This window comes from Oncorhynchus mykiss, chromosome 11 (assembly GCF_013265735.2).
Source record: "Oncorhynchus mykiss isolate Arlee chromosome 11, USDA_OmykA_1.1, whole genome shotgun sequence".
Classification (NCBI taxonomy): Eukaryota; Metazoa; Chordata; class Actinopteri; order Salmoniformes; family Salmonidae; genus Oncorhynchus; species Oncorhynchus mykiss.
This window is the reverse complement of record NC_048575.1, coordinates 37,790,530-37,809,999: the sequence shown is the minus strand read 5'-3', so window position 1 is coordinate 37,809,999 and position 19,470 is coordinate 37,790,530. Positions and strand designations below refer to the sequence as shown.

The 19,470-nt window shown below is 43.3% G+C and overlaps 1 protein-coding gene across 6 annotated transcripts in view; it reads left to right on the top strand.

Moving 5' to 3' along the window:
- Nucleotides 1–247: 247 nt before the first annotated feature.
- LOC110535661 (dnaJ homolog subfamily C member 13) overlaps nucleotides 248–19,470 on the top strand; it is a 74,342-nt gene continuing 55,119 nt past the window's right edge. For 4 of the 6 annotated variants that reach the window (XM_021620802.2, XM_021620801.2, XM_021620800.2 and 1 more), the window contains exons 1-2: nucleotides 249–333; nucleotides 5,001–5,081. In XM_021620802.2, the coding sequence (XP_021476477.2) occupies nucleotides 269–333; nucleotides 5,001–5,081 (146 nt within the window). In that variant the 5' untranslated portion in view covers nucleotides 249–268. Of the gene's footprint in view, nucleotides 626–5,000; nucleotides 5,082–19,470 lie in introns of all 6 variants that reach the window. The other 2 variants (XM_021620805.2, XM_021620804.2) reach the window with 2 other exon arrangements.

Below are 19,470 nucleotides of genomic sequence, written 5' to 3'. Positions count from 1 at the left end.
CTTTCAAGACAAACGGGAACTCGGGAAAAACGACGTCAAATCATGACGTTGGTGAGCTTCAGGCGACAAGCCGGAAAGCCGGAGTTGGACGACCGTTTTTCGAGTTCCCAGTTGCGTTGAGCGCACTGAAGTCAGAGATTTCCGAGTTCCCAATTGTTTTGAACGTGATATTACACTCTTTGGTATGATGCTGATCCTAGATCTGGGCTTATAGCCAACTTCGCTTAGAAAGCGCTACTTCCTGACAAACCAATCAGCTGACACACTCATGACAGGCAGGTTTCGGGTCATGTCTAGAAGGGATGCCGCGAATGTTAACGTGACGTCAAAAAGGTGCATATAACCCGAACTCTTTTCCAAGCCTTGACCGAATTATCCTAACCTGCTACGTTAATTGCACTAAACTGCTATGAATAGTCACTTCTGACATTAGCGGCATTAATCAAGACCTAGGTTTCGCGCGTGCGCTTTCGCCTGTCAGGAATATGGCAGCATCGTAATCATTGAAAGCGCAATTGAACAGCAACATCATCGGGTTGGCAAAACAGAAACACAACAGCCACGCATCTTGGAGTGTCGGGGGTTGAGGTTCGGAAAATAATCAAATCTGGTCGCGAACAAACAGGTAAATTAAATCTGCGACTGCACCTCCGTGTAAATTACACAGAACCCTTGCTAAGCATGGCTGACCTACTGTATACAGTTTGCTAGCTTCCCTCTTTGGTGAAAAGCACATCCAGTTGAAGTGTGTGTTGATAAAAATAAAAACATTGCGACAGTTGTAGGCGTCGCTTGTCATGAGATATTTACAATGTGTATCACTGAAATGGCCATTTCGGCTTCCGTCTTTACTAGGTCTCGTCTCTATCCGTATCCTTCCAACTTGGCCAGCTAGAGCTGCACTTGAATGTGGCCCTACTAGCCTTTAGCTTGCTAACGTTACCAAAGCAAAGACAAATACACCGCGGCTGGCAAACGGGGTGTGGTTAAAGAGAGTCAGCAGTTATTTATCAAATTAGACACCCATATACATTATCTTTCATTGTGTCTACGAAAGCATCTAACTCGTTTTTCTAACGGAAGTTGTGTCAACGTCTAGCATAACTCTACGTTAATTTAACTTGGATCCATGTAATTTGGATATCTTCCATCGAGATGTAACGTTATATCGTAGAGTTGAGTAAACTCAGCTACGTCTAGCAAGGTGTTTGTTGTTTTGGTCATGACCTGTGTGATATGGACAATGAAATGCATTTAGTAATCAAACATTGAATTTGATAGCAGCATCTACATTCTCAGGCTGACCTCACTTGGTTGTGGCTGTCATGCATTGTTTTTTTGTACTTCTAGCTACTACATTATTTTGCTACTGCGTTATCAGTAACGTTATGTGTAGGTGATTTTGCGTCCTTGTAAGTTAGTGGCAACAATGAATTTGGAGAACAATATCTGTCAATATCAAATTTGTTGTAGACCAAAAGAAGGTTAGCTACATCCACCCGTTATCCAAGATTAAAGTAACCGTTTTAAAGGTAGCCTTGTCTTGATTCTCACTAGCACCATTTTCAGTAAATCAGACACATGAGCCTATATCCACAACAAAGTCTGAGATCCATTAGGCCTAGTCATTGATTGCATGGATGCTATGCAACTGTGGTGAACAAGGATCACAATACCCTTTTCCCTAAAGTTAACATTTGCTGCATCATTCCCAACTGATATTATTGAAAGAACCCCAGTGGAAATGTTGAGGCACATAGTTCTCAAACCTCAAGTGTGTAAAGCCAGGCTTTTCGTCATCTGTAACAGTGTTATTATGTTAGCTATCATCACAGTCATTTATATGCATGTATTTTCCCCTTTGATCTGGGCTTATCTGAGAATTTCCCCAAAGTTCAAGTTTTGTTTCAAACCGTTTCATGTGCCATCCAGGAAAGCTCTGTTTGTAAGACAAATCTAGCAAGTCAGGATCAAGACATGGGGAGAAGTTTGTTGTTACACCAGGGTCCTGGCTTGCTGACTGTGTTCCTTTCAGACAAAAACAATTAAAAGTTGTAAGATTTGACTCTTTATTCCCATAACTTAAATCATTTGTTATATCTGCAGCATTTGCATTTATCATTCAATCTTGTGCAGAACTCCAATCATTTTGTGTTATTGCACATTCAAATGTCACATGAAGGCAGGTTACACAGTCACTCAGCGTTCAGAGAGGCTCTGCGGAGTCAGCACTGTGCACTCACTGCTTGGAAAAACCATACACTGCCTCACAGGTCGTATGAGGCAGCGTAGGATCCATTTGCTGCTCTGCCTTGTTGATTGTGTTTGTATCCTCCCTTAGCAAATTGAAGTACTATTTTTTTGGGGGGTTAGAAAAAAATACTTTCAGTGTAAACATAAACGACTGATCAGATATAAAGTATGTAGAAATTGTATTCATTGCGACACCCACCACCAAAGCCGCTTTTTGATCCAGAAAAATATGGTATTACCAAATGTGCCCACAAGGGGTGCTATATCTATCACACAAGTATGTTAACACCCCTTCAAATTTGTGGATTCGGCTATTTCAGCCATACCGTTGCTGACAGGTGTATAAAATTGAGTGCACAGCCATGCATCTACATAGACAAACATCGGCAGTAGATTGGCCTTACTGAAGAGCTTGTGACTTTCAACGTGGCACCGTCATAGCCTGCAACCTTGCCAATAAGTCAGTTTATTACATTCCTGCCCTGCTAGAGCTGCCCCGGTCAACTGTAAGTGTTGTTATTGTGAAGTGTTAATGTCTAGGAGCAACAATGGCTCAGCCACGAAGTGGTAGGCCACACAAACTCAGAATGGGACCGGCGAGTGCTGAAGCGAGTAGTGTGTAAAAAATAATCTGTCCTCTGTTGCAAAACTGAAAACAGAGTTCCAAACTCCCTGTGGAAGCAACGTCAGCATAAGAACTGTTTCTTCGGGAGCTTCATGAAATAGGTTTCTATGGCAGAGCAGCCGCACACGAGCCGAAGATCACCATGTGCAATGCCAAGCGTCGGCTTCAGTGGTGTAAAGCTCGCTGCCATTGGACCCTGAATCAGTGGAAACGTATTCTCTGGAGTGCTAAATCACGCTTCACCATCTGGCAGTCTGACGGACAAATCTGGGTTTGGTGGATTCCAGTAGAATGCTACCTGCCCCAATGTATAGTACCAACTGTAAAGTTTGCAGGAGGAATAATGGTCTGGGGCTGTTGTTCATGGTTCTGGCTAGGCCCCTTAGTTCCAGTGAAGGGAAATCTTAACGCTACAGGATACAACGACATTCTAGACGATTCTGTGCTTCCAACTTTGTGGCAACAGTTTGGGGAAGGACCTATCCTGTTTCAGCATGACAATGTCCCCGTGCTCAACGGAGGTCCATACAGAAATGGTTTTGGATGAATAGGAACACCGACTACGAGCCAGGCCTAATCGCTCAACATCAGTGCCTAACTTCACTAATGCTCTTGTGGCTGAATGGAAGCAAGTCCCCGTAGCAATGTTCCAACATCTAGTGGAAAGCCTTCCCAGAAGAGGAGAGGTTGTTATTTCAGCAAATGGGGGACCAACTCCGTATTAATGGCCATGATTTTGGAATGAGATGTTCGATGAGCAGGTGTCCATATACTTATGACATATACTTGCTCACTCTCGCTCTCTCTCTAGGAGGGGATTGAATGTCTGCTGTAACCATGAAGCTTGATCTTGACATCTAGCCACTTGGCTAGTAAGTTAGTAAACCAAATTCATAGATGGAGCCCTGAGCTGGATATCATTTATTTGATGCATCTTAGATTTCTTATAGTTCTATGCAGTGGCGTAGCCTGCAGCCCCCGTGAGGGTTTATGGTGTAAATGATATATCGCCCAAGCTTAATCCACAGGAAAAGCTGGGAAGGGCCATCTCACATGACCACATCCAGGAATCTGGGATGGCTTTTTATACCCCTCATCACAGTTACAGAATTAAACTGCATGGCCTTTGAGAGGAGTGCAGAGCACGTGGTAACCTCAATGCCCATTGCAAACGTCGGTCCCTATTGTTAAATTCCACCTGTGTGCGCTTGATTCAATTCATTAGGGGGAAGGGTTTGATGCATTCAAAAAAATGCGCTCAGATTCAGAAATGCCTGACTATGCAGAAGCCCGTTGACGTGCACGAGCAGTTGGGATGAAATTATTGAATGACATGCAACAGACAGAGTTGATACTCTCTGACTGATAGATACTGTCTCAACCGCAGTCACAGCAACAAACAAAACAAAAAGCAGCACGCTTGTGCATGCAACGTGGCCATGGTGTCCGGCTTCATTGTTTTGTGAAGATGACAACACATTCTCTTTGTATGCTGATCTGATTGGCTCAAAGGTTGCTTTTTGTTTTGTTTGTTTCTGTGACTGCTGTTGAGACAGTATCTATCAGTCAGAGAGTATCACCTCTGTCTGTGTCAATTTGACTCTCATTTTCTGTTCAACACTGTTAGTTTGTTTAGTGCCACAGAGTTTGCCAGCGACGCAACGGTCCCAGGACTCTCCCAGCCAGCACCGGGAGTGTCAACAAGGATTTCGATGTGAGGTGTAGAATATGATCCAACAGTGTGAATTGTGTGTGGCAGTATTTTTGTGTGACATAATGTGCATTAATGTCTTTAAGGTCAGGGTGGTCCTGTGTAACTTCTCAATAGAACTAGCTTTTGGTTATCCAGCTGACTCTTCTCTGCTCCCAACTCACATGACTACTTTAGATAGCAATAGGACGCGAATCCCTCCCTCCCATTGAACTGTGCTCTTCACGCGTAGTTGAATTTGCAGACCGTAGGCCAGTCTATGCTTTCTGCCATTTGCTTAAATTAACGTTGCCTGGCGTCCATTGCCACCTGTATGTACTCATTGAAGTGACACTAAAGCAAGACTCTAAAAAGCCTATTTCATCATCCCTTTGTGTCTGTCTCTCTTGACCTTGTTCTCCTGTATTGCAGATCTTGCCAGAAGATGAATGTCATCAAAGACAACAAAGACTTGGCCTGTTTCTACACCACCAAACACTCCTGGAGGGGAAAGTAAGAGGCACACCTCATTCTAATGTTCCTTTCCATGATAGGATTTAATTGGTTGAATGACCGATTTCTCTGTCCTTGGAGCTGGTCTGCTAGGCTGAGTTAGGTACTTACTCCATGTGCTGTAACTACTACAGCACTAGTCTAGCACCACAACTATAAATGCAACATGCAGCAATTTCAAAGATTTTACAGTTCATACAAGGAACCAGTCAAAATGCAAAAAAATCATTAGGCCCTAAACTATGGATTTCACATGACTGGGAATACAGATATGTTGGTCACAGATACCTTAGTTTGTTTTATATGTATGGGCGTGGATCAGAAAACCAGTCAGTATCTGGTGTAACCACCATTTTCCTCATCTCCTTCGCATAGAGTTGATCAGGCTGTTGATTGTGGCCTGTGGAATGTTGTCGATCCAGAACATCCCAAAAATGCTCAATGGGTGACATATCTGGTGAGTATGCAGGCCATGGAAGAACTGGGACATTTTCAGCTTCCATGAACTGTGTACAGATCCTTGTGACATGGGGCCATGTATTATCATGCTGAAACGTGAGGTGACGGTGGTGGATGAATGGCACGACAATGGGCCTCAGGATCTCGTCACGGTATCACTGTGCATTCAAATTGCCATTGATAAAATGCAATCGTGTTCGTTGTCCATAGCTTATGCCTGCCTACCATAAACCCAAAGCCACCATGAGGCATTCTGTTCACATCGTTGACATCAGCAAACCGCTCGCCCACACAACGCCATACACGCTGTCTGCCATCTGCCCGGTACAAACATTTCAAGTAGAGGTCGACCGATTAATCGGAATGGCCGATTTAATTGGGGCCGATTTTCAAGTTTTCATAACAATCAGAAATCGGTATTTTTGGATGCCGATTTTCATTTGTAATTTGTAAACACCTTTATTGAACTAGGCAAGTCAGTTAAGAACACATTCTTATTTTCAATGACTGCCTAGGAACGGTGGGTTAACTGCCTTGTTCAGGGGCAGAACGACAGATTTTTACCTTGTCAGCTCAGGGATTCAATCCGGCAACCTTACGGTTAACTAGTCCAATGCTCTAACCACCTGCCCCACGAGGAGCCTGCCTGTTACGCGAATGCAGTAAGAAGCCAGGGTAAGTTGCTAGCTAGCATTAAACTTATCTTATAAAAAACAATCAATCAATCATAATCACTAGTTAAAACTACACATGGTTGATGATATTTCTAGCGTGTCCTGCGTTGCATATAATCGATGCGGTGCACATTCGCGAAAAAGGCCTGTCGTTGCTCCGTGTACCTAACCATAAACATCAATGCCTTTCTTAAAATCGATACACAGAAGTATATATTTTTAAACCTGCATATTTAGCTAAAAGAAATCCAGGTTAGCAGGCAATATTAACCAGGTGAAATTGTGTCACTTCTCTTGCGTTCATTGCACACACAGTCAGTGTATATGCAACAGTTTGGCCTGCCGAATTTGCCAGAATTTTACGTAATTATGACATACCATTGAAGGTTGTGCAATGTAACAGGAATATTTAGACTTATGGATGCCACCCGTTAGATAAAATACCGAACGGTTCCGTATTTCACTGAAAGAATACACGTCTTGTTTTCGAGATGATAGTTTCCGGATTCGACCATATTAATGACCTAAGGCTCGTATTTCTGTGTGTTATTATGTTATAATTAAGCCTATTATTTGATAGAGCAGTCTGACTGAGCGATGGTAGGCACGAGCAGGCTCGTAAGCATTCTTTCAAACAGCACTTTCGTGCGTTTTGCCAGCAGCTCTTCGCTGTGCTTCAAGCATTGAGCTGTTTATGACTTCAAGCCTATCAACTCCTGAGATTAGGCTGGTGTAATCGATGTGAAATGGCTTAGCTAGTTAGCGGGGTGCTCGCTAATAGCGTTTCACTCGCTCTGAGACTTGGAGTAGTTGTTCGCCTTGCTCTGCATAGTTAACGCTGCTTCGAGGGTGGCTGTTGTCGATGTGTTCCTGGTTCAAGCCCAGGCAGGGGCGAGGAGAGGGACGGAAGCTCTACTGTTACACTGGCAATACTAAAGTGCCTATAAGAGCATCCAATAGTCAAAGGTATATGAACTACAAATGGTATAGAGAGAAATATTCCTACAATAACTACAACCTAAAACTTCTTACCTGGGAATATTGAAGACTCATGTTAAAAGGAACCACCAGCTTTCATATGTTCTCATGTTCTGAGCAAGGAACTTAAACGCTAGCTTTCTTACATGGCACATATTGCACTTTTACTTTCTTCTCCAACACTTTGTTTTTGCATTATATAAACCAAAATTGAACATGTTTCATGATTATATTAAGTTAAAATAAGTGTTCATTCAGTATTGTTGTAATTGTCATTATTACAACAAAAAAATAATTAATCGGCACCGGCTTTTTTGGTCCTCCAATAAATCGGTATCTGCTTCTTTTTTTTGGTCCTCCAATAATCGGTATTGGCGTTTTTTTTCGGTATCGGCCTTTTTTGGTCCTCCAATAATCGGAATCGGCGTCAAAAAATCATAATCGGTCGACCTCTGATTTCAAGTGTTTTTATTTCACCTCATGAAACATGGGACCAACACTTTACATGATGCCTTTATATTTCTGTTCAGTACATTTGCATATCTGCTCTGTGAATGACATTATCATGCTGTGAAAGAGCCTTGGCCTTCATGTTCAGATCAAGCCAGGTACTCTACCATTCCACACTGAGCCTAGTTGTAGGCCTAGCTATCAAGCAGCAGCAGAACAGACACACTGATGTCAACACCAGAGCAAAGGGAAAGCACTGAAATCCCTGACTCGGTTCATCCATTGTGTTTACGTTTCCTTATCTTCAATGGGGAGGACATGGTGTAAGTAAACCACTACTGTCAGATTCTTGCTATCCGGAATAAATATCACTGAAATCCCAATACCTATATAGTGCTGGTTAGACGGATTACTCTGAGTAGTAGGGCTGGACGATATGACCAAAATATCATATCACAATATTTTCCATATTTGTTTTACAATATTTTGTGTTTTTGAATAATAAAAGTTTGAAATATGCTTTGAGTAATTCATGACCCTAGGGTGGCAACAAATGAATTCTAAGTGATTTCAATGGGGTTTTATCCATTCTGATTGTTTTATGCTGTTCAATCTAACCCCCCCCCCCCCCCAAAAATGCATAAATTGTGTCAATTTCTGCATTTCCTGCACTCATTTGTTATACTTTTCACACTGCCGTGTAGTTCTGCATGTTGTGGGCAAGGAATCTAAGGCCTAATTAATCGGCCAACTGTTGGAAATATAATGATTATTCTATAGTGGAATCTAGTGGGCAGCACTTTGAATACATTTTTGTTTGACATGACAATGAATGAAAAAGCCACTAGATCCGTCTAACCAGCACTATATATAGGTTTTGGGATTTCAATGACAGGGTAGGAAACAAAGTGTTTGTCAGTGTTTCCCAGGGGACCCTAATTAGTCTAATTAGATGTTAAAATTGTAATCTTTCTCTTACTTCATGTATACTGAACAAAAATATAAATGCAACATATTAAGTGTTGGTCCCATGTTTCATGAGCTGAAATTAAAGATCCCAGAAATGTTCCATGTCCACAAAAAGCTTATTTCTCTCAAGTTGTGTGCACATTTTGCTTACACCCTTGTTAGTGCGCATTTCTCCTTTGCCAAGATAATCGATCCACCTGACAGGTGTGGCATATCACGAAGCTGATTAAACAGCATTATTATTACACAGATGCACCTTGTGCTGGGGACAATAAAAGGCCACTAAAATGTGCAGTTTTGTCACACAACACAGGGAGGGAGCGTGCAATTGGCATGATTACTGCAAGAATGTCCACCAGAGCGATTGCCAGAGAAATTAATGTTCATTTCTCTACCATAAGTCTCCTCCAACATCGTTTTAGAGAATTTGGCAGTACATGCAAACTGAAGACCACGTGTAACCACGCCAGCCCAGGACCTCCACATCTGGCTTCTTCATCTGCGCGACCAGCCACCTGGACAGCTGATGAAACTGAGGAGTATTTCTGTCTGTAATAAAGCAGTTTTTGGGGGGAGAACTCATTCTCATTGGCTGATCCGAGCTCCCGATTGGTTGGGCCTGGCTCTCAAATGGGTGGGCCTATGCCCAGCCCGCCCATGGCCGTGCCCCTGCCCAGTCATGTGAAATCCATGGCTTATTGCCTAATTTATTTATTTTAATCGACTGATTTCTTATATGAACTGAACTCTAACTCAGTAAAATAGTTGACATTATTGAGTTTTATATTTTTGTTCAGTGTAGGTAATTAGAGCTAGCTTAACATTCATGCTTCGCCTATTACTCTCTGATTTAGAAAGATATACTTCCACAAACAAAATAAAACAAAATATATAAATTGTCTGTTTGCAGATAGTGTAATTATGGAACACTTGTGGATTTATATTAAGAAGCGTAGTAAGAATCAGCATTGTTGTCACCATCTTGTTGCATCTGACCATGCAGACTGAGTGAACGGCACGGCAAGTGATAGGGGTTAGGGCTTGGTGTGGGAAGTGCATGGAGAAGTGGCATGCAGGAGGAGAGGGAGAGAGACGACAAGTAGCAAATGGAATAAACTATAAAAACCAAAGTGATGTATTACATTTAACCAACATAACATTATAGAATGTAAAGCATCAATACCGGTATATAGAAAAATACAGTATACTGCCCAGCCCTAGCTCTAAGATAAGGTTCATAAATACAGCTGAGTGGTAGCAATGAGTTCATGAATCAATGGCTTCTTCTATACCTTGGATAGGGCAAACAAATGTTACCAAACAAACTGGTCCCATCCTGTTTCTCTGGTAGGCTTCAATAGAAGTGATACCTGAGGCATTGGGCATTAGACAACAGGATTACATTACTGATACGTGCTTCCTAAATGGCTTTGTCCTATTAAGGCAGCCATTGACTGAGGTAACTATAGAAGCAGTGCTAAAGAGCAGATTAGCTATGGCCACAGGAAGGGGAGGGTTGAGGGCTGCTTCCTGCCAATGCCTCTTGATGTGTCCTGCAGGGACCTGTGGTGATGTGTTTGGAGTGGAAAGTCATTTAGTCAGGCTAGGGCTTTGACTGGGAGGCCAAGAAAGAAGGGTTTGGTTTATTACCTAATGTTTCTCCTCTTCGCTCCCTGTGGAGCATATGGCCGGAACAAGATCCCTTGCGGCTTGCTCAGCTCCACCCCAATGCCAGTCAAAAGTTTTCGAACACCAACTCACTCAAGGGCTTTTCTTTATTTTTACTATTTTGTACATTGTAGAATAATAGTGAAGACATCAAAACTATGAAATAACACACATGGAATCATGAAGTAACCAAACGTGTTTATATTTGAGCTTCTTCACATAGCCACCCTTTGCCTTGAAGACAGCAAATCAAATCAAATTTATTTATATAGCCCTTCGTACATCAGCTGATATCTCAAAGTGCTGTACAGAAACCCAGCCTAAAACCCCAAACAGCAAGCAATGCAGGTGTAGAAGCACGGTGGCTTGGAAAAACTCCCTAGAAAGGCCAAAACCTAGGAAGAAACCTAGAGAGGAACCAGGCTATGTGGGGTGGCCAGTCCTCTTCTGGCTGTGCCGGGTGGAGATTAACAGAACATGGCCAAGATGTTCAAATGTTCATAAATGACCAGCATGGTCGAATAATAATAAGGCAGAACAGTTGAAACTGGAGCAGCAGCACAGTCAGGTGGACTGGGGACAGCAAGGAGTCATCATGTCAGGTATTCCTGGGGCATGGTCCTAGGGCTCAGGTCCTCCGAGAGAGAGAAAGAAAGAGAGAATTAGAGAGAGCATATGTGGGATGGCCAGTCCTCTTCTGGCTGTGCCGGGTGGAGATTATAACAGAACATGGCCAAGATGTTCAAATGTTCATAAATGACCAGCATGGTTGAATAATAATAAGGCAGAACAGTTGAAACTGGAGCAGCAGCACGGCCAGGTGGACTGGTGACAGCAAGGAGTCATCATGTCAGGTAGTCCTGGGGCATGGTCCTAGGGCTCAGGTCCTCCGAGAGAGAGAGAGAAAGAAAGAGAATTAGAGAGAGCATATGTGGGATGGCCAGTCCTCTTCTGGCTGTGCCGGGTGGAGATTATAACAGAACATGGCCAAGATGTTCAAATGTTCATAAATGACCAGCATGGTCGAATAATAATAAGGCAGAACAGTTGAAACTGGAGCAGCAGCACGTCCAGGTGGACTAGTGACAGCAAGGAGTCATCATGTCAGGTAGTCCTGGGGCATGGTCCTAGGGCTCAGGTCCTCCGAGAGAGAGAAAGAGAGAAGGAGAGAATTAGAGAACGCACACTTAGATTCACACAGGACACCGAATAGGACAGGAGAAGTACTCCAGATATAACAAACTGACCCTAGCCCCCCCGACACAAACTACTGCAGCATAAATACTGGAGGCTGAGATAGGAGGGGTCAGGAGACACTGTGGCCCCATCCGAGGACACCCCCGGACAGGGCCAAACAGGAAGGATATAACCCCACCCACTTTGCCAAAGCACAGCCCCCACACCACTAGAGGGATATCTTCAACCACCAACTTACCATCCTGAGACAAGGCTGAGTATAGCCCACAAAGACCTCCGCCACGGCACAACCCAAGGGGGAGGGGGGGGGGGGGGCAACCCAGACAGGATGACCACATCAGTGAATCAACCCACTCAGGTGACGCACCCCCTCCAGGGACGGCATGAGAGAGCCCCAGTAAGCCAGTGACTCAGCCCCTGTAATAGGGTTAGAGGCAGAGAATCCCAGTGGAAAGAGGGGAACCGGCCAGGCAGAGACAGCAAGGGCGGTTTGTTGCTCCAGAGCCTTTCCGTTCACCTTCCCACTCCTGGGCCAGACTACACTCAATCATATGACCCACTGAAGAGATGAGTCTTCAGTAAAGACTTAAAGGTTGAGACCGAGTTTGCGTCTCTGACATGGGTAGGCAGACCGTTCCATAAAAATGGAGCTCTATAGGAGAAAGCCCTGCCTCCAGCTGTTTGCTTAGAAATTCTAGGGACAATTAGGAGGCCTGCGTCTTGTGACCGTAGCGTACGTGTAGGTATGTACGGCAGGACCAAATCAGAGAGATAAGTAGGAGCAAGCCCATGTAATGCTTTGTAGTTTAGCAGTAAAACCTTGAAATCAGCCCTTGCTTTGACAGGAAGCCAGTATAGAGAGGCTAGCACTGGAGTAATATGATCAATTTTTTTGGTTCTAGTCAGGATTCTAGCAGCCGTATTTAGCACTAACTGAAGTTTATTTAGTGCTTTATCCGGGTAGCCAGAAAGTAGAGCATTGCAGTAGTCTAACCTAGAAGTGACAAAAGCATGGATTAATTTTTCTGCATCATTTTTGGACAGAAAGTTTCTGATTTTTGCAATGTTACGTAGATGGAAAAAAGCTGTCCTTGAAATGGTCTTGATATGTTCTTCAAAAGAGAGATCAGGGTCCAGAGTAACGCCGAGGTCCTTCACAGTTTTATTTGAGACGACTGTACAACCATTAAGATTAATTGTCAGATTCAACAGAAGATCTCTTTGTTTCTTGGGACCTAGAACAAGCATCTCTGTTTTGTCCGAGTTTAAAAGTAGAAAGTTTGCAGCCATCCACTTCCTTATGTCTGAAACACATTCTTCTAGCAAGGGCAATTTTGGGGCTTCACCATGTTTCATTGAAATGTACAGCTGTGTGTCATCCGCATAGCAGTGAAAGTTAACATTATGTTTTCGAATAATATCCCCAAGAGGTAAAATATATAGTGAAAACAATAGTGGTCCTAAAACGGAACCTTGAGGAACACCGAAATTTACAGTTGATTTGTCAGAGGACAAACCATTCACAGAGACAAACTGATATCTTTCTGACAGATAAGATCTAAACCAGGCCAGAACTTGTCCATTTAGACCAATTTGGGTTTCCAATCTCTCCAAAAGAATGTGGTGATCGATTGTATCAAAAGCAGCACTAAGGTCTAGGAGCACGAGGACAGATGCAGAGCCTCGGTCCGATGCCATTAAAATGTAATTTACCACCTTCACAAGTGCCGTCTCAGTGCTATGATGGGGTCTAAAACCAGACTGAAGCATTTCGTATACATTGTTTGTCTTCAGGAAGGCAGTGAGTTGTTGCGCAACAGCCTTTTCTAAAATTTTTGAGAGGAATGGAAGATTCGATATAGGCCGATAGTTTTTTATATTTTCTGGGTCAAGGTTTGGCTTTTTCAAGAGAGGCTTTATTACTGCCACTTTTAGTGAGTTTGGTACACATACGGTGGATAGAGAGCCGTTTATTATGTTCAACATAGGAGGGCCAAGCACAGGAAGCAGCTCTTTCAGTAGTTTAGTTGGAATAGGGTCCAGTATGCAGCTTGAAGGTTTAGAGGCCATGATTATTTTCATCATTGTGTCAAGAGATATAGTACTAAAACACTTGAGCGTCTCTCTTGATCCTAGGTCCTGGCAGAGTTGTGCAGACTCAGGACAACTGAGCTTTGAAGGAATACGCAGATTTAAGGAAGAGTCCGTAATTTGCTTTCTAATAATCATAATCTTTTCCTCAAAGAAGTTCATGAATTTATCACTGCTAAAGTGAAAGTCATCCTCTCTTGGGGAATGCTGCTTTTTAGTTAGCTTTGCGACAGTATCAAAAAGGAATTTCGGATTGTTCTTATTTTCCTCAATTAAGTTAGAAAAATAGGATGATCGAGCAGCAGTAAGGGCTCTTCGGTACTGCACAGTACTGTCTTTCCAAGCTAGTCGGAAGACTTCCAGTTTGGTGTGGCGCCATTTCCGTTCCAATTTTCTGGAAGCTTGCTTCAGAGCTCAGGTATTTTCTGTGTACCAGGGAGCTAGTTTCTTATGAGAAATGTTTTTAGTTTTTAGGGGTGCAACTGCATCTAGGGTATTGCGCTAGGTTAAATTGAGTTCCTCAGTTAGGTGGTTAACTGATTTTTGTCCTCTGGCGTCCTTGGGTAGACAGAGGGAATCTGGAAGGACATCAAGGAATCTTTGTGTTGTCTGTGAATTTATAGCACGACTTTTGATGATCCATGGTTGGGGTCTGAGCAGATTATTTGTTGCAATTGCAAACGTAATAAAATGGTGGTCCGATAGTCCAGGATTATGAGGAAAAACATTAAGATCCACAACATTTATTCCATGGGACAAAACTAGGTCCAGCGTATGACTGTGACAGTGAGTGGGTCCAGAGACATGTTGGACAAAACCCACTGAGTCGATGATGGCTCCGAAAGCCTTTTGGAGTGGGTCTGTGGACTTTTCCATGTGAATATTAAAGTCACCAAAGATTAGAATATTATCCGCTATTACTACAAGGTCCGATAGGAATTCAGGGAACTCAGTGAGGAACGCTGTATATGGCCCAGGAGGCCTTTAAACAGTAGCTATAAAAAGTGATTGAGTAGGCTGCATAGATTTCATGACTAGAAGCTCAAAAGACGAAAACGTCATTTTTTTTTTTTTTGTAAATTTAAATTTGCTATCGTAAATGTTAGCAACACCTCCGCCTTTGCGGGATGCACGGGGGATATGGTCACTAGTGTAGCCAGGAGGTGAGGCCTCATTTAACACAGTAAATTCATCAGGCTTAAGCCATGTTTCAGTCAGGCCAATCACATCAAGATTATGATCAGTGATTAGTTCATTGACTATAATTGCCTTTGAAGTAAGGGATCTAACATTAAGTAGCCCTATTTTGAGATGTGAGGTATCATGATCTCTTTCAATAATGACAGGAATGGAGGTGGTCTTTATCCTAGTGAGATTGCTAAGGCGAACACCGCCATGTTTAGTTTTGCCCAACCTAGGTCGAGGCACAGACACGGTCTCAATGGTGATAGCTGAGCTGACCACACTGACTGTGCTAGTGGCAGACTCCACTATGCTGGCAGGCTGGCTAACAGCCTGCTGCCTGGCCTGCACCCTATTTCATTGTGGAGCTAGAGGAGTTAGAGCCCTGTCTATGTTGGTAGATAAAATGAGAGCACCCCTCCAGCTAGGATGGAGTCCATCACTCCTCAGCAGGTCAGGCTTGGTCCTGTTTGTGGGTGAGTCCCAGAAAGAGGGCCAATTATCAAATTCTATCTTTTGGGAGGGGCAGAAACAGTTTTCAACCAGCGATTGAGTTGTGAGACTCTGCTGTAGAGCTCATCACTCCCCCTAACTGGGAGGGGGCCAGAGACAATTACTCGATGCCGACACATCTTTCTAGCTGATTTACACGCAGAAGCTATGTTGCGCTTGGTGATCTCTGACTGTTTCATCCTAACATCGTTGGTGCCGACGTGGATAACAATATCTCTATACTCTCTACACTCGCCAGTTTTAGCTTTAGCCAGCACCATCTTCAGATTAGCCTTAACGTCGGTAGCCCTGCCCCCCGGTAAACAGTGAATGATCGCTGGATGATTCGTTTTAAGTCTAATACTGCGGGTAATGGAGTCGCCAATGACTAGAGTTTTCAATTTGTCAGAGCTAATGGTGGGAAGCTTCGGCGTCTCAGACCCCGTAACGGGAGGAGTAGAGACCAGAGAAGACTCGGCCTCTGACTCCGACCCGCTGCTTAATGGGGAAAACCGGTTGAAAGTTTCTGTCGGCTGAATGAGCGACACCGGTTGAGCGTTCCTACAGCATTTCCTTCCAGAAACCGTGAGAAAGTTGTCCGGCTGCGGGGACTGTGCCAGGGGATTTATACTACTATCTGTACTTACTGGTGGCACAGACGCTGTTTCATCCTTTCCTACACTGAAATTACCCTTGCCTAGCAATTGCGTCTGAAGCTGGGCTTGTAGCACAGCTATCCTCGCCGTAAGGCGAGTACAGCGACTGCAATTCAAAGGCATCATGTTGATGTTACTACTTAGCTTCGGCTGTTGGAGGTCCTGACGAACCGTGTCCAGATAAAGCGTCCGGAGTGAAAAAGTTGAGGAGGAAAAAACAAAAATATAAACCGAAATTAAAAAGTAAAAACCGTAAATTTGTCAGGTAGTACACTCTTGGCATTCTCTCAACCAGCTTCACCTGGAATGATTTTCCAATAGTCTTGAAGGAGTTCCCACATATGCTGAGCACTTGTTGGCTGTTTACACAGCCTGATGGTGCGTTCGGTCATTGTCCTGTTGAAAAACAAATGATAGTCCCACTAAGCCCAAACCAGATGGGATGGCGTGTCGCTGCAGAATGCTGTGGTAGCCATGCTGGTTAATTGTTTACATACACTAAGTTGACTGTGCCTTTAAACAGCTTGGAAAATTCCAGAAAATTATGTCAATGCTTTAGAAGCTTCTGATAGGCTAATTGACATCATTTGAGTCGATTGGAGATGTACCTGTGGATGTATTTCAGGGCCTACCTTCAAACTCAGTGCCTCTTTGCTTGACATCATGGGGAAATCAAAAGAAATCAGCCAAGACCTCAGAAAAAAAAAAGTTAGCCCTCCACAAGTCTGATTCATACTTGGGAGCAATTTCCAAACGCCTGAAGGTACCACGTTCATCTGTACAAACAATGTTACACAAGTATAAGCACCATGGGACTACACAGCCATCATACCGCTCAGGAAGGAGATGCGTTCTGTCTCCTAGAGTTGAACCTACTTAATAGATGGCATCAAGAGGGAGGAAATGTATATGGATATATTGAAGCAACATCTCAAGACATCAGTCAGGAAGTTAAAGCTTGGTCGCAAATGGGTCTTCCAAGTGGATAATGACCCCAAGCATACTTCCAAAGTTGTGGCAAAATGGCTTAAGGACAACAAAGTCAAGGAATTGGGGGGGCCATCACAAATCCCTGACCCCAATCCTATAGAAAATGTGAGGGCAGAACTGAAAAAGCTTGTGCGAGCAAGGAGGCCTACAAACCTGACTCAGTTACACCAGCTCTGTTAGGAGGAATGGGCCAAAATTCACCCAACTTATTGCGGGAAGCTTGTGGAAGGCTACCTGAAACGTTTGACCCAAGTTAAACAATTTAAAGGCAATGCTACCAAATACTAATTGAGTGTATGTGAACTTCTGACCCACTGGGAGTGTGATGAAAGAGTTCAAAGCTGAAATAAATAATTCTCTCTACTATTATTCTGACATTTCACATTCTTAAAATAAAGTGGTGATCTTGGATTATTGCAGTGATCTTTTACATGAAGCTGCAACCTTTTCTCATGTGGAATGCCAGTTTGTTTATCTTACCATTTCTACCTATCTGCGTGCAAGTTATAGTTTTCACACGCACATTTTTGTGGAACAGTTTCATTTAATTTATAATAACGTCTTCATATCTCAAAATCAATGTTGTGTGGTAAAAAATGAATATGATACAAACCTAAAAGGTAACACTCCTTCCGTGGCCTCCAACTGCTCTTAAACGCTAGTAAAACCAAATGCATGCTTTTCAACCGTTCGCTGCCTGCACCCGCACGCCTGACTAGCATCACCACCCTGGATGGTCCACATATTCTAGGTCGGAACATCTATAAGTACCTAGTTGTCTGGCTAGACTGTAAACTCTCCTTCCAGACTCATATCAAACATCTCCAATCGAAAATCAAATCTAGAGTCGGCTTTCTATTCCGCAACAAAGCCTCCTTCACTCACGCTGCCAAACTTACCCTAGTAAAACGGACTATCCTACCGATCCTCGACTTCGGCGACGTCCTCTACAAAATTGCTTCCAACACTCTACTCAGCAAGCTGGATGCAGTCTATCACAGTGCCATCCGTTTTGTCACTAAAGCACCTTATACCACCCACCACTGCGACCTGTATGCTCTAGTCGGCTGGCCCTCGCTACATATTCGTCGCCAGACCCACTGGCTCCAGGTCATCTACAAGTCCATGCTAGGTAAAGCTCCGCCTTATCTCAGTTCACTGGTCACGATGGCAACACCCACCCGTAACACGCGCTCCAGCAGGTGTATCTCACTGATCATCCCTAAAGCCAACACCTCATTTGGCCGCCTTTCGTTCCAGTTCTCTGCTGCCTGTGACTGGAACGAATTGCAAAAAATCGCTGAAGTTGGAGACTTTTATCTCCCTCACCAACTTTAAACATCTGCTATCTGAGCAGCTAACCGATCGCTGCAGCTGTACATAGTCTATCGGTAAATAGCCCACCCATTTTTACCTACCTCATCCCCATACTGTTTTTATTTATTTACTTTTCTGCTCTTTTGCACACCAATATCTCTACCTGTACATGACCATCTGATCATTTATCACTCCAGTGTTAATCTGCAAAATTGTAATTATTCGCCTACCTCATGCCTTTTGCACACAATGTATATAGACTCTCCTTTTTTTCTACTGTGTTATTGACTTGATAATAGTTTACTCCATGTGTAACTCTGTTGTCTGTTCACACTGCTATGCTTTATCTTGGCCAGGTTGCTGTTGCAAATGAGAACTTGTTCTCAACTAGCCTACCTGGTTAAATAAAGGTGAAACAAAAATAAAAAAAATAAAAGTGCTGTACAGAAACCCAGCCTAAAACCCCAAACAGCAAGCAATGCAGGTGTTGAAGCACCTTCCAACGGGAAGATTGGGAAGGATAAATAAGAATATTATTTTTCTGTTTTGGAGTTTGAAAATGTACTGACCAAAGCGGGCCAGCCATATGAAGGCTTGATTAACTGTCTGGGTGAGCTCGGCAGATGTTGCCGGGTGAGCTCGGCAGTCCTGAATGTCGAGCTGCGATTTGTCCATTTCAGTTTTGTTTAGAGGGCTATTGGATTTGCCTAGCATTAGCATGCTGGCTGTATGTTTGGCGTGTTGCACATTGCTACATCTAGCCTAATGATTTGGATTAGTTTAGGCTTGATTTTACCATTCGAGATGTGGGGTTTGTGTTTGAGCTGCACAAGAGAGGCAGTTGTACCAAGCTTTCCAGTAGACTCAAGAAGGAAGGTACTTAATGTGATGCATTATTCTGAAATCTGAAACTGGTAAAGGGAAGCAAAACCCCAAAGTTTGCACAGTGCCTATAGATGGTAGCCTATAGATGAATGAAGAGGTAGTCCGTTTCTCACAGGCTTTTCTGCTGGGTAAATTAATTTGAATTCAATCACTTTTTGACAGCATCGCTTTAGATTTGAACGAAATCTTCAATACATATTTGCCCATTGCATAAGTACTCGTTTTTTTTTTTTCTTTTTTACATTTTTTTTTTTAGCCCTTCTCCCCAATTTCGTGGTATCCAATTGTTTTTATTAGCTACTATCTTGTCTCGGTGCTAACCAAGGTTGCCAGGTGCACAGTGTTTCCTCCGACACATTGGTGCAGCTGGCTTCCGGGTTG